General features: G+C 54.3%; 1 protein-coding gene across 1 annotated transcript in view; it reads right to left on the minus strand.

The window, feature by feature from the left end:
* Positions 1-24,562, minus strand: part of pnpla6 (patatin-like phospholipase domain containing 6) — a 259,651-nt gene that overhangs the window by 18,967 nt on the left and 216,122 nt on the right. Inside the window, exons 30-34 of the mRNA XM_070867081.1 lie at positions 22,742-22,858; positions 16,446-16,594; positions 14,550-14,702; positions 12,313-12,429; positions 8,284-8,371 (exon numbers count right to left, since the gene is read on the minus strand). Coding sequence (XP_070723182.1) covers positions 8,284-8,371; positions 12,313-12,429; positions 14,550-14,702; positions 16,446-16,594; positions 22,742-22,858 — 624 coding nt within the window. The remainder of the gene's footprint in view (positions 1-8,283; positions 8,372-12,312; positions 12,430-14,549; positions 14,703-16,445; positions 16,595-22,741; positions 22,859-24,562) is intronic.

Raw genomic sequence — 24,562 nt, forward strand, 5'->3', positions numbered from 1 at the left:
GGTTCCAGGATTGGCCGGGAGGGGGGTTGGGGAGAGAGGTAACTTTAGGTTTGGCCTGGGGGGGGGGGGGGGGGCGTACAGGATTGGCCAGGAGGGGTCTCCAGGATTGGCGTGGGGTGTGGGTCTCCAGGATTGGCCTGGGGGGGGTCTCCAGGATTGACCTTGGGGGGGGGGGGGTCTCCAGGATTGGCATGGGGGAGGGCGGGTGCACGTCTCCAGGATTGGCCTGGGGCGAGTTGGGCGCGTCTCCAGGATTCGCCTGGATTGGGGGGCTCTCCAAGATTGGCCTGGAGGGGGGTGGTATCCAGGATTGGCCTGGGGGGGCTGGGGGTCTTCAGGATTGGCCAGGAAGGGGGCGGTCTCCTGGATTGGCCTGGGGGGGGTGGGGTCTCCAGGATTGGCCTTGGGTCAGGGTCTCCAGGATTGGCCTGTTGGGATGGGGGGGGGGTCTTCAGGTTTGGCCTGTTGGGATGGGGGGGTCTCCAGGATTGGCCTGGGAGGGGGAGAGGGGTCTCCAGAATTGGCCGGGAGTGGGGGGCGCGGAGGGGTCACTAGGATTGGTCTCCGTTGGGGTGGGGGGGGGTGGAAAGAGAGAGGGGTCTCCAGGATTGCCCTGGGGGTGTGGGGGGGCTCCAGAATTGGCCGGGAGGGGGGGGTGGGGAGAGAGGTGTCTTCAGGTTTGGCCTGGGGGGGGGGGGGGCCTCCAGGATTGGCCGGGAGGGGTCTCCAGGATTGGCCTGGGGGGTGGGTCTCCATGATTGGCGTGGGGGGGAGGAGGGTCTCCAGGATTGGCCTGTGGGGTGGTTCTCCAGGATTGGCCTGGGGGGAGGGGGGTCTCCAGGATTGGCGTGGGGGGGCTTGGTATCCAGGATTGGCCTGGGGGGGGGGGGTGTCCAGGATTGGCCTGGGGGGGGGGGGTCTCTAGGATTGAACTGGGGGGGGGGGAGGGGTCTCCAGAACTGGAGTGGGGGGGGGGTCTTCAGGTTTGGCCTGGGGGGGGGGGTCTTCAGGTTTGGCCTGGGGGGGGGCTGGTCGCCAGGATTGGCCTTGGAGTGGGGTGGGGTCTTCAGGATTGGCCTGGGGGGGGAGGGGGGTCTTCAGGTTTGGTTGGGGGGGCGAGGGAGGGTCTTCAGGTTTGGACTGGGGGGGGGGGGGTCTTCAGGTTTGGCCTGGGGGGGGGGGGGAAGACTCCAGGATTGGCCTGGGGGGGGACCTCCAGGATTGGCCTGGGGGGGGGGGGGGGTGGGGTCTCCAGGATTGCCCTGGGGATGGGGGGGCGGGGCACCAGGATTGGTGGTGCGGAGGGGGGGGTCCTCAGGTTTGGCCTGGAGGGGTCTCCAGGATTGGCCTGGGGTGGGTCTCCAGGATTGGCCGAGCCGGGGGGGGGTCTCTAGGATTGAACTGGGCGGGGGGGGGGGGGGTAAGGAGTCTCCAGAATTGGAGTGGGGGGTATCTTCAGGATTGGCCTGGGGGGGGGAGGGGGGTCTTCAGGTTTGGTTGGGGGGCGAGAGAGGGTCTTCAGGTTTGGCCTGTGGGGGGGTCTTCAGGTTTGGCCTGGGGGGGGGGGGGGGGGTGTCTCCAGGATTGCCCGAGGGGTGGGGAGGTCTCCAGGATTGACCTAGGGGTGGGGGGGTCTCCAGGATTGGCCTGGGGGGGGGGGGGGGGGGGGCGCCTCCAGGATTGGCCGGGGGGAGGGGGCGGGATCTCCAGGATTGGCCTGGGGGGGGGGCATCTCCCGAATTGGGCTGGGGGTTTCCAGGATTGGCCTGGAGTGGGGGGTCTCTCCAAGATTGGCCTGGAAGAGGGGGTATCCAGGATTGGCCAGGGGGGGGAGGGGCTGGGGGTCTCCAGCATTGGCCTGGGGGGTGGGTCTCCAGGATTGCCCTGGGGGTGGGGGGGTCTCCAGGATTGGCCTGGGGGTGGGGGGGGGCCTCCAGGATTGGCCTGGGTGTGGGGGATCTTCAGGATTGGCCTGTGGGTGGGGAGGGCTCCAGGATTGGCCTGGGGGTGGGGAGGGCGGGGCTCCAGGATTGGTGGGGCAGAGGGGGGGGGTCTTCAGGTTTGGCCTGGGGGGGCTCCAGGATTTGCCTTGGGGGTGGGGTCTCCAGGATTGGGCTGCGGTGGGTCTCCAGGATTGGCCTGGAGAGGGGGGTGTCTCCAGGATTGGCCTGTGGTGGGGGGTGTTCTCCAGGATTGGCCTGGGGGGGGGGGCATCTCCAGAATTGGGCTGGGGGTTTCCAGGATTGGCCTGGAGTGGGGGAGGGTCTCCAAGATTGGCCTGGAGGGGGGGGGGGTAATCCAGGATTGGCCGGGGGGGGGGGGGGGCTGGGGGTCTCCAGCATTGGCCAGGAAGGGGGGGGGGGTCTCCTGGATTGGCCTGGGGGGTGGGGTCTCCAGGATTGGCCTTGGGGGAGGGTCTCCAGGATTGGCCTGTGGGTAGGGTCTCCAGGATTGGCCTGTTGGGATGGGGGGTGGGGGGTCTTCAGGTTTGGCCTGGTGGGGGGGTCTCCAGGATTGGCCTGGGACGGGGAGAGGGGTCACTAGGATTGGTCTCCGTTGGGGGGGGGGGGGGGTAGAAAGAGAGGGAGGACTCCAGGATTGCCCTGAGGGTGTGGGGGGGCTCCAGGATTGGCCGGGAGGGGGGTTGGGGAGAGAGGTTTCTTCAGGTTTGGCCTGGGGGGGGGGGGGGGCATACAGGATTGGCCAGGAGGGGTCTCCAGGATTGGCCTGGGGCGGGTTGGGCACGTCTCCAGGATTGGCCTGGAGTGGGGGGGCTCTCCAAGATTGGCCTGGAGGGGGGAGTATCCAGGATTGGCCTGGGGGTCTCCAGGATTGGCCAGGAAGGGGGGAGTCTCCTGGAATGGCCTGGGGTCTCCAGGATTGGCCTTGGGGGAGGGTCTCCAGGATTGGCCTGTTGGGATGGGGGGGGACGGGTCTTCAGGTTTGGCCTGGGGGGGTGTCTCCAGGATTGGCCTGGGAGGGGGAGAGGGGTCTCCAGGATTGGCCGGGAGTGAGGGGCGCGGAGGGGTCACTAGGATTGGTCTCCGTTGGGGTGCGGGGGGGGGGAAAAGAGAGAGGGGTCTCCAGGATTGCCCTGCGGGTGTGGGGGGGCTCCAGGATTGGCCGGGAGGGGGGGGTGGGGAGAGAGGTGTCTTCAGGTTTGGCCTGGGGGGGGGGGGGGGGGGCCTCCAGGTTTGGCCGGGAGGGGTCTCCAGGATTGGCCTGGGGGGTGGGTCGGTCTCCAGGATTGGCGTGGGGGGGGGTATCCAGGATTGGCCTGGGGGGGGGGGTCCAGGATTGGCCTGGGGGGGGGGTCTCTAGGATTGAACTGGGGGGGGGGGGGGGAAGGGTCTCCAGAACTGGAGTGGGGGGGGATTTAGGATTGAACTGGGGGGGGGGTAAGGGGTCTCCAGAATTGGAGTGGGGGGGGATCTTCAGGATTGGCCTGGTGGGGGAGGGGAGTCTTCAGGTTTGGCCTGGCGGGGGGGGGAGGGGGGTCTTCAGATTTGGCTGTGGGGGTCTCCAGGATTGGCATGGGGGGGGGTCTCCAGGATTGGCATGGGGGGGCTCGGTATCCAGGATTGGCCTGGGGGGGGGGTCTCCAGGCTTGGCCTCGGCGGGGAGGGGGGTCTTCAGGTTTGGCCTGGGGGGGGGGGGGTCTTCAGGTTTGGCCTGGGTGGGGAGGGTCTTCAGGTTTGGCCTTGGGGGGGGGGGGCGGGAGGGGAGTGGTATCCAGGATTGGCCTGGGGGGGGGGGGTGGGGGTCTCCAGGATTGCCCTGGGGGTGGGGGGCGGGGCACCAGGATTGGTGGTGCAGAGGGGGGGGTCCTCAGGTTTGGCCTGGAGGGGTCTCCAGGATTGGCCTGGGGTGGGTCTCCAGGATTGGCCAGGGCGGGGGACGGGGGTGGGGGGCTCCAGGATTGACCTTGGGGGTCTCCAGGATTGCCCTAGGGGGTGGGGCGCCTCCTGGATTGCCCTAGGGGTGGGGGAGGGGTCTCCAGGATTGGCCGGGAAGGGGGACGGGGGGGGCTCCAGGATTGCCCTGGGGGGGGGTTCTCCAGGATTGCCCTAGGAGTGGGAGTCTCCAGGATTACCCTGTGGGGGTCTCCAGGATTGGCCTGGGGTGGGGGGGTTCTCCAGGATTGCCCTGGGGGTAGTGGGGGTTCTTCAGGACTGGTCTGCGAGGGGGGGGGGGGGGGGGGGCTACAGGATTGGCCGGGGCGGGGGGGGGGGGGCAGGAGGGGTCTCCAGGATTGGCCGGGGGGCTGGGTCTCCAGGATTGGCCTGGGGGGTGGGTCTCCAGGATTGCCCTGGGGGTTGGGGGGGCCTCCAGGATTGGCCTGGGGGTGGGGGGGGCCTCCAGGATTGGTGGGGCGGAGGGGGGGGGGTGGGGGGTCTTCAGGTTTGGCCTGGGAGGGCTCCAGGATTTGCCTTGGTGGTGGGGTCTCCAGGATTGGCCTGGAGAGGGGGGGGTCTCCAGGATTGGCCTGCGGTGGGGGGTGGTCTCCAGGATTGGCCTGGGGGGGGCATCTCCCGAATTGGGCTGCGGGTCTCCAGGATAGTCCTGGAGTTTGGGGGCTCTCCAAGATTGGCCTGGGGGGGGGGGGGGGAGTAAGGGTATCCATGATTGGCCTGGGGGGGAGGGGCTTGGGGTCTCCAGGATTGGCCAGGAAGGGTAAGGGTCTCCTGGATTGGCCTGGGGGGTGGGGTCTCCAGATTGGCCTTGGGGGAGGGTCTCCAGGATTGGCCTGTGGGTAGGGTCTCCAGGATTGGCCTGTTGGGATGGGAGGTGGGGGGTCTTCAGGTTTGGCCTGGGGGGGGGGCCTCCAGGATTGGCCTGGGGGGTGGGGGGGTGGGGTCTCCAGGATTGCCCTGGGGATGGGGGGGCGGGGCACCAGGATTGGTGGTGCGGAGGGGGGAGGTCCTCAGGTTTGGCCTGGAGGGGTCTCCAGGATTGGCCTGGGGTGGGTCTCCAGGATTGGCCGAGCCGGGGGGGGGTCTCTAGGATTGAACTGGGGGGGGGGGGGGGGGGTAAGGAGTCTCCAGAATTGGAGTGGGGGGGATCTTCAGGATTGGCCTGGGGGGGGAGGGGGATCTTCAGGTTTGGTTGGGGGGCAAGAGAGGGTCTTCAGGTTTGGCCTGGGGGGGGGGTCTCCAGGATTGGCCTGGGGGGGGGGGGGGAGTCTCCGTGATTGGCCTGGGGGGGGGGGGAAGGGGGGTCCTCAGGTTTGGTCGGGGGGGGGGGGGTCTCCAGGATTGGCCTGGGGGGGGGGCTGCAGGATTGGCCTGGGGGGGGGGGTCTCTTGGATTGAACTGGGGGGGGGGGGTGGGGTTTTCAGGATTGGCCGGGGGGTAGGGGATCTTCAGGGATTGGCCGGGGAAGTGGGGGGGGCATCTCCCAAATTGGGCTGGGGGTCTCTAGGATTAGACTGGGGGGTGGGAGGGGGGAGGGGGTCTCCTGGATTGCCCTGGGGGGGGGGGGTCTCAAGGATTGGCCGTGGCAGGGGGGGGACTCCAGGATTGCCGTGGAGGAGGGGGGCTCTCCAGGATTGGGGCCTGGAGGGTGAAGGGGGGGGGGGGCGCTGTGAGTGGTCTCCAGGATTGGCCGGGGGTGGGGTTGTTAAGTGTCCGGGATTGGCCGGGGGGAGGGGAGATCTCCTGGATTGGCCTGGGGTGTGGGGGCTCCAGGATTGGCTCTGGGGGCGGCGGGCTCTCCAGGATTGGCCTGGGGGGGCTGGGGGTCTCCATGATTGGCCTGGGGGGGCTGGGGGTCTCCATGATTGGCCTGGGGGGGGCTGGGGGTCTCCAGGATTGGCCCCTGGGGGGGGGGGGAGGGGGGTGGTCTCCAGGATTGGCCCCTGGGTGGGCTCCAGGAATTAACGAGCAACCTCCAGGACACTGACGTCAGCAAACCCGGGAAATCAATCACTGGGGAGTTAAAAGACAACTGAGATTTCTGTCAGTTGATTTGGACACTTCTGTTCACTAGTTACAGAAATATTGGAGATGGGAAAAAGCAGGCTGTTTGCCTGACATGCCCAGAACCATCCGATGAAGAGACTGCTTGCTGTGTAATTCAGTGAACTTGTTGATGGACCAACGGTGGAGGCAAAGCCAATAGAGGCGGGAGGTCATAAAAACATAAGAAATAGGAGCATGAGTAGGCCATTTGGCCCCTCAAGCCTGCTCCGCCATGCAATAAGATCATGGCTGATCTGATCATTGACTGAGCTCCACTTCCCCGCCTGCTCACCATAACCCTTTACTCCCTTATCCCTCAAAAATCTGTTGATCTCCGCCTTCAATATATTCAATGACCCAGCCTCCACAGCTCTCTGGGGCAGAGAATTCCATAGATTTACAACCCTCAGAGAAAATAAATTTCTCCTCATCTCAGTTTTAAATGGGCGGCCCCTTATTCTAAGACTATGTCCCCTAGTTTTAGTTTCCCCATGAGTGGAAATATTCTCTCAGCATCCACCCTGTCGAGCCCCCTCATTATCTTATAAGTTTCAATAAGATCACCTCTCATTCTTCTGAACTCCGATTTGTATCGGGCCAACCTAATTAACCTATCCTCATAAGTCCTCATCTCCAGAATCAACCTAGTGAACCTTCTCTGAACAGCCTCCAATGCAAGTATATCCTTCCTTAAATACGGAGACCAAAACTGTACGCAGTGCTCCAGGTGTGGCCTCACCAATACCCTGTACAGTTGTAGCAGGACTTCTCTGCTTTTATACTTTATCCTCCTTGCAACAAAGACCAACATTCCATTTGCCTTCCTGATTACTTGCTGTACCTGCATGCTCACTTTTTGTGTTTCATTCAGTCCCTCTGTACTGCAGCACTTTGCAATTTTTCTCCATTTAAATTAATATTTGCTTTTCTATTATTTCTGCCAAAGTGGATAACTTCACATTTTCCCACATTATACTCCACCTGCCAAATTTTTGCCCACTCACTTAACCTATCTATATCCCTTTACAGATTTTTTGTGTCCTCCTCACAATTTGCTTTCCCACCCATCTTTGTATCATCAGCAAACTTGGCTACGTTACACTCTGTCCCTTCATTCAAATCATTAATATAGATTGTAAATAGTTGAGGCCCCAGCACTGATCCCTGCGGCACCTCACTCGTCACTGTTTACCAACCGGAAAATGACCCATTTATCCCGACTCTCTGTTTCTGTTAGTTAGCCAATCCTCTATCCATATATTAACCCCAATTCTGAGGGATTTATCTTGTGCAGTAACCTCTTATGTGGCACTTTATCGAATGTCTTCTGGTTCCCCCTTATCCACCCTGCTCGTTACATCCTCAAAGAACTCCAGATCATGTGATGAAACCTCCAGGATTATGTCCAACCAGAGCTGGCAAGCTTGCTCCAGGATGCAGTGCACGGATTCATTCAGGAGCCACCCAGAACTATCAAACTGACCAGCTTACCAACATTTCCGGTTCGCAGACCAGAAACCTCCCACTAAAAATGAGTTCTTCCCGAGTGTACTGTGGTGTATAGCACTCTTGGCACACTGCAGCCGGGGTAAGCCCAGAAACTGCAGCCGGGGTAAGCCGAGCACGCCATGGGGACAATGCTGGCTGAGCCACATTTATTGCCCATCCCAGCGGTGTTGGGGGCTGCCACATGGCATCAAGAGTCAATCACATGGTGCAGAACTGGAGTCACGTGTAGGCCGGAGTGGGAGGAGTGCCGATTACATTCCCAGGGGGTGAGGGTGCTCCAGTGGGTCATTATGGGGATCCGGCTGCTTTCAGTCACTGCGGTGTCTGGTGCCAGCCCTCACATGACCAGAGATCGCCGCAGTGTGTCTTGACCACATGACCTGTGGGTTGCCAGTCTAGTATAACCACTGCAGCAATGTCCCTCACATCACGTACTGCACCCAGGGCACAGATCACTGACACCCAGAGCACAGTTAGTCATCGAGAAGTCCCAATTTCACCAACCAGCTGCACTTCAGCCAGTAACATAAGTTAAAGCACCATTACTGTACACAGGAGCCACTGCAGGAAAGAGACTGATTATTTACAGAGCCTCCAGTTGCTTGTGTCTGCTGTCCGGCAAGTAATTGAGAGTGGGGTGAACGAGGGATTACCTTGAAATTTCATGAAATGCCAAGCTGCTGCAGGTAGCGCTCATCGCTGGGCAATCCCATTGCCTGCGCACTCGGCCTTTTGGTTCGGCTCATGTTGGACATCGATGAGATTCGAAAAACATACTCTCTCAGAGAAACTTCCGGAAGGCGGCCAAGCTTACCATCTGCTACATTGTAGCTCTTGGGAGGCTCGATCCGAGACACGATCTCAGCGAGGTCCGTGAATGCAGCATTCGAGGACATAAAGGCCTGTGGGAGAGAGAGCGGATCGCGGTGAAGCAACTTCAATGGTGTCAATACTCGGAAATTAATCACCACACGTGCCATCTTTAATGAAACATTGTCCATCTCCCCCCCCGCCCCCCGCACCACCCTCACCTCAGTCAATCCCCTTCCCCTCAGTCAAACCCCGACCATCCATGTACCTTCGAAGCCGGGTCATAAAAAGTCACGATTTCCCTTTAGAATTTCTTGCACCTTCGTACACAGCGGCGATGATGATGATGACAACAAACGCTGGCGGAGGGGGTTGGGCCTCCAGCTGCGAGTCGCTGCCCAGCTCTGCCAGCCCACTGTTGGCCGGCACTGGGTCCGGAGCCTTGGCCCTGCCCGGCCTCTTCACCCGGAGCCTGGGCCCTGCCCGGCCTCTTCACCCGGAGCCTGGGCCCTGCCCGGCCTCTTCACCCGGAGCCTGGGCCGGGAGCTCGATGGCAACGTGAATGGCGTGCTGGAGCTGGAGCATGACCCGGCCTCGAAGGTACATGGATGGTCGGGATTTGACCAAGGTGGGGGGGGGGCGGACCAACTGACTGAGGGGGCGGGAGGGGGGGATTGACTGAGGTCCCTGGGGCTGAAAGGTGACAGGAGCAACTGGGACTTCGAGTCAGTTTTGGTGGGTGGGGTGGGTTTGGTCAAAGAGGCAGGTTTTAAGAGCATCTTAAATGAGGGGAGAGGGGTTTAGGGAGGGAATTCCAGAGCATACTCACCCACACTCACCCCACCCCCCCTGCACTAACACCCTCCCCCCGGCTCACACTTACCCCCCGCCCCACACACTCACATCCCCCCCCCGCCCACACTCGGACCAAGCTTGACGGGCCTGCCCAAACAGTAGCCCACAGTTTGTTTCCACAGACGCTGGCTGTGTTACTTGGTGTCGCGAGCATATCCATTTTGTGCATCTGTCCTTTGACTCTGCCCAACTCCTGTGGTACCTTGGCTGTACTGGGGCTGGGCTGTCTCCTCCCCACACATTAGGTTGCAGGAATGTGTTTGCTGAGAGCTCCGAATCTGGTACAGGCTACGCTCAGCATTGTCTCACAGTGAGACACACAGATTGCCCCACTGCCCACATGGTTTACTCCGGAGGGGGGGGGGGGTGAGGAGTGGGGGGGGAGGCAGAGAGTGGGGGGGGATGCAGAGCGTGGGGGGGGAGGCAGAGCGTGGGGGGGGAGGCAGAGCGTGGGGGGGGGGAGGCAGAGCTTGGGGGGGGAGGCAGAGCGTGGGGGGGGAGGCAGAGCGTGGGGGGGGGGGAGGCAGAGCGTGGGGGGGGGGAGGCAGAGCGTGGGGGGGGGAGGCAGAGCGTGGGGGGGGGAGGCAGAGCGTGGGGGGGGGAGGCAGAGCGTGGGGGGGGGAGGCAGAGCGTGGGGGGGGGAGGCAGAGCGTGGGGGGAGAGGCAGAGAGTGGGGGGAGAGGCAGAGAGTGGGGGGGGAGGCAGAGAGTGGGGGGGGAGGCAGAGAGTGGGGGGGGGAGGCAGAGAGTGGGGGGGGGAGGCAGAGAGTGGGGGGGTAGGCAGAGAGTGGGGGGGGGAGGCAGAGAGTGGGGGGGGAGGCAGAGAGTGGGGGGGTAGGCAGAGAGTGGGGGGGGGAGGCAGAGAGTGGGGGGGGGAGGCAGAGAGTGGTGGGGGGAGGCAGAGAGTGGTGGGGGGAGGCAGAGAGTGGGGGGGGGAGGCAGAGAGTGGGGGGGAGGCAGAGAGTGGGGGGGGGAGGCAGAGAGTGGGGGGGGGAGGCAGAGAGTGGGGGGGGGAGGCAGAGAGTGGGGGGGGAGGCAGAGAGTGGGGGGGGAGGCAGAGAGTGGGGGGGGGAGGCAGAGAGTGGGGGGGGGAGGCAGAGAGTGGGGGGGGGAGGCAGAGAGTGGGGGGGGGGAGGCAGAGAGTGGGGGGGGGGAGGCAGAGAGTGGGGGGGGGGAGGCAGAGAGTGGGGGGGGGGAGGCAGAGAGTGGGGGGGGGGAGGCAGAGAGTGGGGGGGGGAGGCAGAGAGTGGGGGGGGGAGGCAGAGAGTGGGGGGGGGAGGCAGAGAGTGGGGGGGGGAGGCAGAGAGTGGGGGAGGGAGGCAGAGAGTGGGGGAGGGAGGCAGAGAGTGGGGGGGGGAGGCAGAGAGTGGGGGGGGGAGGCAGAGAGTGGGGGGGGGAGGCAGAGAGTGGGGGGGGGAGGCAGAGAGTGGGGGGGGGGAGGCAGAGAGTGGGGGGGGGAGGCAGAGAGTGGGGGGGGGAGGCAGAGAGTGGGGGGGGAGGCAGAGAGTGGGGGGGGGAGGCAGAGAGTGGGGGGGGGAGGCAGAGAGTGGGGGGGGGGAGGCAGAGAGTGGGGGGGGGAGGCAGAGAGTGGGGGGGGAGGCAGAGAGTGGGGGGGGAGGCAGAGAGTGGGGGGGGGAGGCAGAGAGTGGGGGGGGGAGGCAGAGAGTGGGGGGGGGAGGCAGAGAGTGGGGGGGGGAGGCAGAGAGTGGGGGGGGGAGGCAGAGAGTGGGGGGGGGAGGCAGAGAGTGGGGGGGGGAGGCAGAGAGTGGGGAGGCAGAGAGTGGGGGGGGGAGGCAGAGAGTGGGGGGGGGAGGCAGAGAGTGGGGGGGGGAGGCAGAGAGTGGGGGGGGGGAGGCAGAGAGTGGGGGGGGGGAGGCAGAGAGTGGGGAGGGGGGAGGCAGAGAGTGGGGGGGGGAGGCAGAGAGTGGGGGGGGGAGGCAGAGAGTGGGGGGGGGGAGGCAGAGAGTGGGGGGGGAGGCAGAGAGTGGGGGGGGAGGCAGAGAGTGGGGGGGGGAGGCAGAGAGTGGGGGGGGGAGGCAGAGAGTGGGGGGGGAGGCAGAGAGTGGGGGGGGAGGCAGAGAGTGGGGGGGGGAGGCAGAGAGTGGGGGGGGGAGGCAGAGAGTGGGGGGGGAGGCAGAGAGTGGGGGGGGAGGCAGAGAGTGGGGGGGGAGGCAGAGAGTGGGGGGGGGAGGCAGAGAGTGGGGGGGGGAGGCAGAGAGTGGGGGGGGGAGGCAGAGAGTGGGGGGGGGAGGCAGAGAGTGGGGGGGGGAGGCAGAGAGTGGGGGGGGGAGGCAGAGAGTGGGGGGGGGAGGCAGAGAGTGGGGGGGGGAGGCAGAGAGTGGGGGGGGAGGCAGAGAGTGGGGGGGGGAGGCAGAGAGTGGGGGGGGGAGGCAGAGAGTGGGGGGGGGAGGCAGAGAGTGGGGGGGGAGGCAGGGAGTGGGGGGGGAGGCAGGGATTGGGGAGGGAGGCAGGGAGTGGGGGGGGAGGCAGGGAGTGGGGAGGGAGGCAGGGAGTGGGGGGGGAGGCAGGGAGTGGGGCAGGGAGCGGGGAGGGGGGCAGGGAGGGGGGGAGGGGGCAGGGAGTCGGGAGGGGGCAGGGAGTAGGCACAAAACAACTGGCATCAGATGACAGGCGGGTGAAGGGACAGACAAGTGCCTTACTATACATGATTTGGATGCCAGCCAGACCTTTTTTAAGTTGTGATTCCAAGAGATGAGGACTGAGAGACACACACACTCAATGGAGAGAATAAGACACAAACAGGCTGTGGTCAGCGAGTACAAACCTGGGTCCCCCACCTCACCCTCCCTTGCTGCAGCGAACACAGAGACACGGGTCACTCCGCACCACTTACAGAGGGGGCACGGTGGTGTGAGCGAGATTTGCCCGCGCTACGCGATGGCCGGTGCAGCGGGGCAGCACTCCACTGCAGCTCATAGTGCAACGAGGCACTTTAGAGAGGCACTATTTACAGGTATGCATGCGTGAGGCTTGTACTGCAGTAAACACACTGTGACCTGCTGAGTGAACACAGCGGTTTCTGGACAGGATAAATACAGGGCTTAAAGTGCCATCGGCGGAAACTTTGACATTGGCGTTAATGGCGATGGCATTTCGCCCGCTCGAAGGATCTGCCCATTTTAAACGGGGGCGAGTTAAGTGCCGGGGACCGTACTCACATTCTTCTTCTTGATTTCGTAATAGTCGACTGACTTTCTGTCCTTCAACATCTTGTCGATAATATCTCCACGGCCCCAGCCACCAAACACCACCTTCGCGTACTGGTAGCCAACGTTCTGCGGAAGGGCAGGAAATGAGCTGTGGGAGGGCAATATGCCAGGCAGCAAATACAATACATACTCAATGAGGAACAGAGGGGAGGCACGGACCTTGGGAGGGGGGGGGGGTGTGGGGAGGGGGGTGCGACAGCGATGCTGCACAGAGGCCTCCAGCAAACAGGAGGAGAGGGCACCCTCCCAATTTATGAGTTAATTTCTCCCTTTCCCGAGACATCTCTGACTCATGGGTTTTAATCGAGCTACAAAATTGCTTCCAAAAAAGCTGACGCCCCAAAGAACGAGCGTGTCCTGGAATTTCAGTTAACGTTTTGATTCGCTGATCAATGCCAAGAGCCATCCCCAAATTGTTCATCATTCCAGGCAGTCGGGAATAATCTGTGGAATTGGGCTTAATGCAGATACGAAGGCAAAAATAGGGACTTTTTATTTTTAATATCCTCAGATTCTCAGCTCCACAGTAATTTGAAAATCCAAGCTACACAAATGAACCAAAGCAGATTATTAGGGCGAAGTATTGTGCCGAATTACATTCAAAGTTACTGAAAGCTTGCATCCAATAGCGGATCATCAAGGGGCTATAAGGAGGGAGGAACTTAATAAAATCACTGTCACTAAAGTAGTAGTACTCGGTGAAATAGTGGAACAAAAGGTGGACAAGTCCCCTGGACCTGATGGTCTACATCCTAGGGTCTTAAAAGAAGTGGCTGCAGAGATAGTAGATGCATTGGTTGTAATCTACCAAAATTCCCAGGATTCTGGTGAGGTCCCAGCAGATTGCAAAACCGCAAATGTAACGCCGCTTTTTAAAAAAGGAGGCAGACAGAAAGCAGGAAACTATAGACCAGTTAGCCTAACATCTGTCATTGGGAAAATGCTGGAATCCATTATTAAGGAAGCAGTAGCGGGATATTTGGAAAAGCATGATTCAATCAAGCAGAGTCAACATGGTTTTATGAAAGGGAAATTATGTTTGACAAATTTGCTGGAGTTCTTTGAAGATGTAATGAACAGGGTGGATAAAGGGGAACCAGTGGATGTGGTATATTTGGATTTCCAGAAGGTATTCGATAAGGTGCCACATAAAAGGTTACTGCACAAGATAAAAGTTCACGGGGTTGGGTGTAATATATTAACATGGATAGAGGATTGGCTAAATAACAGAAAACAGAGAGTCGGGATGAATGGGTCATTTTTCGGTTGGCAAATAGTTACGAGTGGGGTGCCGCAGGGATCAGTGCTGGGGCCTCAACTGTTTTCAATCGATATTAATGACTTCGATGAAAGGACCGAGTGTAATGTTTGCTGATGACATAAAGATGGGTGGGAGGGCAAATTGTAAGGAGGACACAAAAAATCTGCAAAGGGATATAGACAGGCTAAGTGAGTGGGCAAAAATTTGGCAGATGGAGTATAATGTGGGAAAATGTGAGGTTATCCACTTTGTCGTAAAAAAATATAATTTAAATGGCCAAAAATTGCAAAGTGCTGCAGTACAGAGGGACCTGGGGGTTCTTGTATGTAAAACACAAAAAGTTAGTATGCAGGTACTGCAAGTGATCAGAAAGGCCAATGGAATCTTGGCCTTTATTGCAAAGGGGATGAAGTATAACTAAAACTAGGAGGCATGGTCTTAGACTAAGGGGCTACCCATTTAAAACTGAGATGAGGGGAAAATTTATTCTCTCAGAGGGTTGTAAATCTATGGAATTCTCTGCTCCAGAGAGCTGTGAAGGCTGGGTCATTGAATATATTTAAGGCGGAGATAGACAGATTTTTGAGCAATAAGGGAGTAAAGGGTTATGGGGAGCGGGCGGGGAAGCCATGATCAGATCAGCTATGATCTTATTGAATGGTGGAGCAAGCTCGAGGGGCCAAATGGCCTACTCCTGCTCCTATTTCTTACGTTCTTATGAAAGACGGTGGAAGCAGATTCAACAGCAACTTTCAATGGGGAATTGGATAAATACATGAAAAGGAAAGATTGTAAGGTATATGGGGCAAGGGCAGGGAGTACGTGGATCATTCTTTCAAAAAGCCGGCACAGGCACGATGGGTCGAATAGCTGCCTTTTTGCTGTATGATTCTCAGAAAGCATAAGCCAAGAGATGTGCACTTACATAAATTTCATCGAACTTGCCGAAGTCCATGGTTTTGAAGCGGTCAATAGGCGGGCGGATGTATTCACAGTACGCACTGTTCTTCACCAGCTCCAGCTGCCGTACGCAGGACACGTAGGCCAGGCGTGACTGGATTTCTGCCATATCCGGCACCTGAAACGCATCAGATCAACGGTGCGTTACATGCAATCGGCAAATATCGAGGCACAAGACATGCACAACCAGTCTACAGGAGTCAGTGCCGAAAGTGGAGGTGTCCGGTCTCTCCGTGACACACACAGGGATACCTCCACTAACAGGGAAACACATTCTCTTCAACATGGCTACAGTAAATGAGGTGGCACGTTATGGTGGGAGAGACAGACAGAAAGCAAGAGAACATGAGGGAAACAAAACAGAAAACTGGAGAGAGAGAGAAGCTGAGAGTGCAAGAGAGAGTGTTGACCCGAGGGGTAATTGCACTCCGCTCACCACATCTTTCTATTGGGATTGGAGTTCCAGCTATTAACAGGAAAATTACATTTTGGACATTTGCTGCTGTTCCATCAGGAAATTGTCGGATTCTCAGCATTTTTAATCAGCAACATTGAACACAGGTGGAAATCTCAGCCTGGCAACCATTCATTACTCCAGCCCTAGATTGTTAGCCACCCACTGCAGGGGGGAGGAAAGAGTGGGCACTATCTGTTCGGTGGGGGGGGGGGAAAGCATGGAGGCATAGTCTCCCCAGGGTCTTCCCTCCCCATTGGGGGGGGCGGGGGGTGGGGCATGGTCTTCCCTCCCCATGGGGGGAGGTTCACACATGGAGCTGATCTGATGAAAATCATCTGCCACAACCCTCACCCAGACAATATAAACCAGTGACAAGCTTCACTTGGCTCTCAGGGATATTTTCCCAGCAATATACAGCTGGACACCAGATCAGTCTGTAATAGCCTAGGCAAAAATTAATGAAAGCCAGGAACTGCTAATGAACTGGAGGGGCTGCGATATATTTAAGTACTCGTCCCCAGGGTGCCCATTACCTTGAACCTCACAGTTCATCAATTCCTACTCACGAGTGATAATTAAAGTAATAATAAATCGCACCAGTGTTGTTTATTGCCCCGTGATCCAATGTATCGTCCTGTGGCAGCACTCACATTTACACTTGTTCCAATGTACATTAGAGAGAGCACGTGCAAGATAGGGAGACACAGACAGACTGACGCCAGAGAGTGAGAGTCACAGATGTGTGTGTGTGAGTGAGAGAAGAAGAGGCAAAGAGAAGAGGATGAGAGGTAGTGACACGGGACTAACGAGGTGTTCACCCAATGTAATCCAGTATGTGCAAACATACTGGGAGCCGTCATATCGCCACAGCAAGGGAATGTTACACCAATCTCTGATCAGGGCTCCAAGCACACAGGAGAGGGGCATGTGAGCGAATCCCTGGCGATGGTCGGGATGAGAAAGAGGGTAAGGCTTCACTTTCTACAGCCACATGGTACCGGCATCGAGCACTCAAGGTAGGTGTGAGCACAAATTTGTTACAAGGCAAAATCTCCCTTCTGCACTGCCACAGAACTGAGGGCATACATTGCACGAGGAATGCTGGGAAAATTCCAACCAAAGGTGGCTTCATCTTAACTTTGATGATGCATTTCCATTGTTGGGCAGTGATTGGGGCTGTGCGCTGAGTGATTGACAGGTGTGTGCAGTCATTCAATGGTGGACTCTGGATAGGCCTGAGTGGAGACTGGATCGCTATTGGAGGAGGTGGCTGCCAATCAGCTGAGAGAAATGGAGGCACTACACCAGCTCCCCTCTCAGTGCCCCAGTCAGTCTCCCCAACTCCTTTACAAAGCTCACTGTATTAATGGACTGAAAAGCAGACTTTTCTGCCAAGTTTCCTACTTTAACTTTCTCTGCCCACGGATTTAGGCGTTTCCAAAGCAACCACCATCCCGAAAGGCTGTCTCCATAGTTACACAGATCAGTTTCATCCTTGCTTCCCACATCAATGGCAATGACTGTTTTGGCACCCATAGTTTTGGCGATGTCAGCTGCAATTAAAAAAAAACTCATGTAACACGTGCGGAACAAGACCGGAATACTGCTCACTGTGCAGTACCGCACTTGGCCCTTGGGCTGAAACTCTTGGGGACTGCCCCCAGAAACAGTCTCCATTTGGCCTGTCCTCAGAGACTCTCAGCACTGCTTGTGCACCATATGCAAAAATAGCACAAGAATACTCCATTCTCATTACACAGTAAATGTACACATGCTGCGCTGCACTCCACTTACCGTAATCCACTTTAAACAAGATAATAAACAACTTAACTCGTCATCAAAGGAGCAACTTTATCGGTCTTTACAATCTAAACATTCCACCAATACACAAATTTAAAATATATCTCTCTTTGCATAAACTTCTTCAATGAGTAATGAATTCCACATTGAACGACATGCTTGGGACACAAGTGCAAGGCAGTAATCTCATACCGTCGTTCAGACCATGCCAAATACAAGAAGCAGAAGTCAACAGTAGTTGGGAATAGTCATCTAAGACCAGATGAGATGCTGATGTAAGGTAGGGTGGGGTTGGGAGCAGGGATATAATATCATGGCTTATTTCTGTGGGTCATGGCACAGAGTGACACGTGACGGTGTATACTGACAGACCGCTAAAAAACTAGCGATATTTATCAAGTGATAATCAACAATTTGGAAAGGGAGGAGCAAAATCTAGTTATCGTGGTCCATGTCGGGACAAACTACATAGGTAGGAACAGGGAGGAGGTCCTGCTGAGGAAGTATCAGGAGTTAGGAGCTACATTAAAAAGCAAGGCCTCGAGGGTAATAATCTCTGGATTATTGCCCGAGCCACGTGCTAGATTGGCATAGAAGCAGACAGATCAGGAGAATTAACACGTGGCTGAAGGGCTGATGTTGGAAAGAGGGGTTCCTTTTCATGGGACACTGACACCAGTTCTGGGACAGGAAGGAGCTGTACCGATGGGACCCATGTCCTAGTGGAAAGGGTAAATAGGGAGGTGGCAAAGGCTTTAAACTAGTAAGAAGGGGGGAGGGGTCGACAAGAAATGAAACCAACCTAAATATAAACGAACAAAATAAGAATGGAGCGCATAGGAAAGAATAAAGTAAGGGAGGACATTGACGGCATAAGAGCAAATAGAATTATAGAACAGGAGTCTAAAAAGATGGTGAAAATAAAGTGAGAGGAACTGCTACTAAAAATGAGTTAAACTGCCTGTGCAGCAATGCACACAGTGCCCGTAATGAAACAGGGGAGCTGGAGGCAATAATACGTTGCGAGGAACCAGACATAATAATAGATTACTGAGACATGGCGACAAAAAAATCAGGACTGAGAATTAAACGTTGCAGGGTATAACATATTTAGAAAAGATAGAGAGGGAAAAAGGGGAGATGGAGTAGCAGTGCTTATTAGGGATAACATAATGGCTGTAAGAAAAAGTGGCGTAGCTATCAGCAAGACAAAAATAGAATCCATGTGGATAGAGATAAAAGATAAATGAATAATTACACTAATAGGGGTAATCTACAGACCACCTAATAGTGGAAGGGGAATGGAGGAAGAAAAATGTAACCAAATTAGGGGAAGGAGTAAAAAATAGAATAATAATCACGGGAGATTTCAACTACCCAGATATTAATTGGATAAAGGGGATAAGGGAATGGAGTTCCTACAATGTGTACAGGATTCCTTTCTAACCCAACATGTAAAAAGCGTAACAAGGAAGGGTTCGCTCTTGGGTCCAGTAATGGGGAATGAACCAGAGCAGATAAAAGAAGTAAAAGTAGGGGAACATCTCGGCACAAGTGACCAGAATATACTGCGCTTAAGATGATAATTGAGAAGGCTATAAGAATGACAAAGACAAGGGTAATAGATTGGAGAAAAGCAAAGCTGAGAATAGAACTTAGGAAAATAAAATGGACAACAATATTGACAAACAATAATGTAGAACAATGGGGAAACATTTAAAATGGTGTTCAACAGAGTCCAGGAAAAATATATTTCACTAATAAACAAGAACAAACTAAACACTACTGAGGCACCATGGATGAATAAAGACATAAGGGAAAAAGGCATACATTAAGTACATGAACAGCAGGGGAGAGCATGACAAGGGAGAATACAAAGAGATTAGGAGAGAAGTCAAAAAAACAATTAGGAAGGCAAAAAGGAACTATGAAATTAAAGAATCAAGGAACATAAAACAAAATAGTAAAATATTTTACAGGCACATAAATAAGAAAGGAAAGTTGGGATGGGAATAGGGCCACTGAGGGATAGACAGGATAATATCACAGGCAGCAATACAGAGATGGCAGAAATATTAAATAATTACATTGCGTCAGTATTTACCAGTGAGACAGAACAGGTGGAAATGACATTGGATGAGGTTAGAAATGAGAAAACCGCATTTAAAATAAAAAGGAGAAATATTAAATAAACTAATCAAACTCAAAGAGGATAAAACCCCTAGTCCGAATGGATTATATCTGCGCATTTTAAAAGTATCTAGGGAAGAGATTGCAGAGGCATTACTACATATATTTAGTAATTTGTTAGAAAAAGGTGTAGTGCCAGAGGACTGGTGGATAACTAATGTAATATCTATATTTAAGACGGAAGATAGAACATGTCCAGGGAACTATGCAACAGCAAGCTTAACATCGGTGGTAGGAAAAATAATGGAATCCCTACTAAAGGAGAACATAGAATATCTACAAACCAAAAATATAATAATAGTCAGCATGGTTTCAAAAGGGAAAGTCTTGCTTGATTAACCTCATTGAATTTTTTGAAGAGGTAACAGAGAGTAGACAATGGTAATGCAGTAGATGTAATGTAGCTAGATTTGCAAAAGGCCTTCATTAAGGTACCCCTTAATAGACTGATGAACAAGGTCAGAGACTGCGGAGTCAGGGGACAAGTAGCAGAATGGACAGCTAGCTGGCTTCAAGACAGAAAGCCAAGAGTAGGGGCAAAAGGTAGCTATTCACAGTGGCAGGTGGGTAGTGGTGTTCCCCAAGGATCAGTGCTGGGACCACAGTTGTTCACAATTTATATTAACGATTTAGACTTTGAAATCAAAAACATAATTTCTAAATTTGAGAATGATACTAAATTGGGGGTGGGGGGGGGGGGGGAGAGGAGAATAGTCAATACTGAAAAAATTATAAGATGACATTAATAAACTTGCAGAATGGACATATAATTGGTAAATGAAGTTCAACAGATAAATGTGAGGTATTACATTTTGGTAAGAAAAATAGCGAGGTCACATATTACTTTGACCCCATTTAGATTCGCATTTCCAAGAGCAAAGGGATCTCGGAGTACAAATGCAAAAATAACTAAGTAGCAACACGGGTTAACAAGGCCATAAAAAAGCAAACCAAGCATTAGGGTTTATTTCTAGAGGGATAGAATTGAAAAGTAGTAAAATTATGTTAAACTTGTATCGAACCTTGGTTAGACCACACTTGCAGTACTGCGTATAGTTCTGGATTACATATTATAAAAAGAAGATAGAGGCATCGGAGAGGATGAAAAACATTTTTTTACAAGGATGATACCAGAAATGCGAGGTTATAACTATCAGGAAAGGATGAACTGGCTGTGGGTGACCAATTACAGGTCTTTAAAATTATGGACGGTTTTGATAGAGTGGATACAGAGAGAATGTTTCCACTTGTGGGGAAGAGCAAAACTAGAGGCCATAATATAAAATAGTCACCAAGAAATCAAATAGGGAATTCAGAAAAAAATTCTTTACCAGACGTTAGAATGTTGAACTCGCTGCCACAGGGAGTGGTTGAAGCCAATAAGGGTAGGCTAGATAACACGAGGGAGAAGGGAAGAGAGAGTATGCTGATAGATTTAGAGGAGGACAGACAGGAGAAGGCTCGAGTGGAGCAAAAACGCTGGCATGGACTGGCTGATATGAATAACTTGTGTCTGTGCCCTATATCCTATGTAATTAAACAGGTAACAATATGTTTGTGTAGCAGCATGGGGAAAGTACAGCAATGTGGTCAGCGTGTGCAATGTGGTCAGCGTACGCAATGTGGTCAGTGATTACTAATGTGGTCACTGGATAGTCATCTGGCCAGTGAATGATAAACTGGTTATCATCTGGCCATCTGACCAGAGTATAATAGTGGGGCCAATGTATATTAATGTGGCCTCCAGAAAAGGGATGCAAAAGATATATAAGAGAGCTGGTATAAAACAGCATGGCTGAGGGATAGCAACCTGGTGAGTGGATGACGTGGCCATTCTGTGGAGCTGATTTGTAACTATGTGGGCAAACACAGTAATAAATTGGCCAGTATATAGTAACGTGAACGGTATATAAAAATGTTACCACCAACACTCATTTGGGCCAGTGCATATTACACTCTCACCACAATGTGAATATGGATAGGGAAGAGTAGGGTAGGCCGTGTACAATGAAGTGGCAGAGTATAACAATGCAGTCAATAATATTTTAAAGAGAAGGAAAGATTAAAGTTTTGGATCTGACCCGTAACCTATTGGGTGCAGTAACGTGGTTGCCATGGTACTAGATGAGCACCCCAGAGATTGGGCACCATAGAACTATGAGAGTAATGCTGGAGCAAGTGCCAGAAACAGACTGCCAGCTTCTGATAGCTGGGATGTATTACTGCCTTTAAACACTGGTGTAAACAGTCAACAATGTTTGAACATTTTTGTAAATTACTGATCAGTATAATCTAGTAACCTGTGGGTTTCTCTATCCTATTGTATAGATTTTCACTCTTGCATCGATAGTCACCATAATATTATACAGGTTAGACCTCCCTTATCTGGCTCCACCCCTTGTCCGGCATGATTCTGGCGGCTGGGGGAACGTGGCTGACCTCCAACCCGACTTTGGGGCCCGCCGACACTCGGCCCGCTGGGGCCGCTCTGACACTCGGCCCACGCCAACACTTGGTCCGCTGGGGCTGCTCCGACACTCGGCCTGCTGGGAGCCCGCCAACACTCGGCCCGCTGGGGCCGCTCCGACACTTGGCCCGCGCCGACACTTTGGGGGCCTGCCCGGGGCACCGACCTCCTCCCCCACTCCCCAACCTCGGGCTGACCTCCCCTCATCCGGCACAGGCCAGGGCCCGAGGGTGCCAGATAAGGGAAGTTCAACCTGTACAAAATCTTCGAATATATTTTGGTTAGTTTTGAGAAGTGGAAGTGCCTGGACAGAGTTGCACAATGCAGAGGTAGGATGTGTGCTCACAACCAACATTTGGAGGGGTTCATGATTCCATACCATAGTTACACCCCTTCCTGCCCCCTCAAACCCACAATGGTTGACCCAAGAACACTGCCAGGTGCCCGCTCGCCTTTCGGACTGGGATCACTTCAATTATAAATTTGGGGAATTTATTGTTAAATTCAATTTAATTAAAAAAACATCCACTGGATGTAAAGTGTCAACGAGTAGCTTTCCCCGTCAGACACTCAGTGCTGTTGGTATCTTCCATTACCATCATTAAATACCTCGGTTACGACTCCATCCCACTCCTGGTATGTGCACATGTGTCAGTCGACAATAAGAAGAGACATTTTACATCAGATACCAGACCACGGGCAATAATGTGACCGACCGATGTTTCTCACACACTTCATGCAGTTTACAAATCACACTCCCTCCAGCCGATGGTCCACCATTACGATAGTGCATCGATTTTGCCGAATTCATTCCAATAATTGTTTGGCACAACTGATCTTTTAAGATGCTTCCATTTAGGAAGTTTGATAAAGCGAGAGGGTAAATGACACCGGACAAGAATTTGCCATGAATCTCCTGCCTCAGTGAAGTGGGCGGATTAAGCCATCCCATTTCAGCAGTTGGCTTATTTCTCAGCGTTTGTGACAAAAAGTGTCTCATGTTTGCATCGGCACCCGGGATTTAACTGGAACTGTGAATTCCGCAAAGCGACCGGACAAGATTAGATTTTGCACAGGTCAAAGGAGGAGAGCTGATTGGCTGCTGTAGGCAGACGCTCCATTTGTTTTCTTGCAAATGCGACAATTTAAAAGAACGTGTTTTAACCCGAGTGCCTTACGCCTGACATACTTGCTTACTTAGGTCTCACCTTTCGCCTCTGCTCTCCTATGGTCACATACTTGCCTGGCAGGTTGTTGATGTATCCTCCGTCCATGAGCAAGTGTCCGTCCTTTGGGTCACAGAGTGGCGGCAGGTATCCCGAGAGGGACATGCTAGCTCGCACATACCGCCACAGGGAGCCTAACCACACGAGGAACAGATGCAGTCAGAGGCCTAGAAGAGCACAGGTGTGCACCGGCGACCCGCCGTCCCTCGCCCCCACTTCCTCAGAGCAAGGTGTGTGTTTTGTGCAGAGGGGTGGAGGAGGGAGGTCACAGCATTCTACTCGCAGGCCTACAGAAATCTGCACAGCACCACCACTACCGCAGCGCAGTCTGCTGCATGCCACATTTGTTTTCGGGAGGGGGTTGAAGGAAGGTCTTGCACCCAACTCGCCTGGTAATTGGTTGTAAATAATTATTGGAACAGCCAAAAATCACTAGCACTGTCGATTATTAATGTCCAATTACAGTGGAATCCACATACCTGCACCCAATAACGATCAACCCACCAATATCCCACTGACACACAACGTGAAACATCAACACAATCTTTTACAACATATTTTTCTATCTCTGTAGCCTCCTCCAGCCCGGCAACCCTCCAAGATCATGGAGTTCCTCCAATTCTGGTTTCTGGTGCATCGCCCACTTCCCATTATTGGCGGCCGTGCCTTCAGCCATCTAGGCCCCAAGCTCCGGGATTCTCTCCTTAAACCCCTCGCAAGACGTTGCTTAAAATCAACTTCAACAGTCCAAAAATAGAGTGGGGTTTGATGGCTGAGCCAACAAAACTTCAATCTGTATAACAAGTATTAGCGACGGCAGAAAGCCCACCCACAACAGCTCAAAAGTGGCACCGTCGATTCAAGTGTGAACTCTTGGACCTCCCAATTCCCCTCCGCCTGCTCTGTGCCTATACCCTCCGCGGGCCCTGGGATATTTACCGTGTCGAAGGCCCTATATAAATGCAACTTGCTACTTCGAGCTTCTCCTAGTGTCTGTATAAATTGATTCAACTCAAATCACCAGACTAAAGATTATTTCTCCCATGAGGTCATCACCACTCACCATTTATTTAAAAAAAAACCCTCCCCCACCAAAGATGAGAATCACTCATCATAATCCTTTCTTGCCATTTTATTTTTATGAGGGATTCCGAGGGCGAGATGATCAATATAATCGTCCATTCTGGTGCTGATGGCATGGGATAGGATTCCATTGTAAAACACTAGTAATCTTGAATTCGGTTCATTGGTCACTGTATTTAGGTTATAAAGCATCATTTTCAAAGCTGCGTGAAGTCGGACAGGGTGTTGTTAAATGCCAATGGAGTAGTGCAAAAAGTGAATTTTTTAGTGGTCACAATATTATGCTGTCCGCATGAATCGAAATGAGGAAAAATTAAAGTGCTACCTGGAGAGTGGGCAGACAGTGTGCAGGGTAATGCGTCCCGGGCCAGTGAACCCATTTGATAGCCTGTGCGTCCCCTCGATGCTGTGCAGATTTGGAGTTTGACAGCACTGCTGCCAGTGAGCAAAGTGGTTCCTCACACAAGACTTATCCACCTCCTACCCATTCCTGGGCTGAAGGACAATAAACCTTCATAAAAAGACTTGGTTCAGAAGGAAACAAGGCAGTGCGAGTCCATTCAAGTGCTTACCATGGAATACATTTCCAGCAGTCCAGCATATCTGAATTGAACATTTACCACTGTTCGTTCCCAATATTGAATCTTTTTCTCCCCTCCCCCCCCCACAACTTTCAGGAACTGTAATATAACCGATTGGTTAGTATCAATGGCGTCACAAGAGGTTTCAAACACGCAAACGCTCAGTTTCCTTCC

The sequence above is a fragment of the Pristiophorus japonicus genome, chromosome 24 (assembly GCF_044704955.1).
Source record: "Pristiophorus japonicus isolate sPriJap1 chromosome 24, sPriJap1.hap1, whole genome shotgun sequence".
NCBI lineage: Eukaryota > Metazoa > Chordata > Chondrichthyes > Pristiophoridae > Pristiophorus > Pristiophorus japonicus.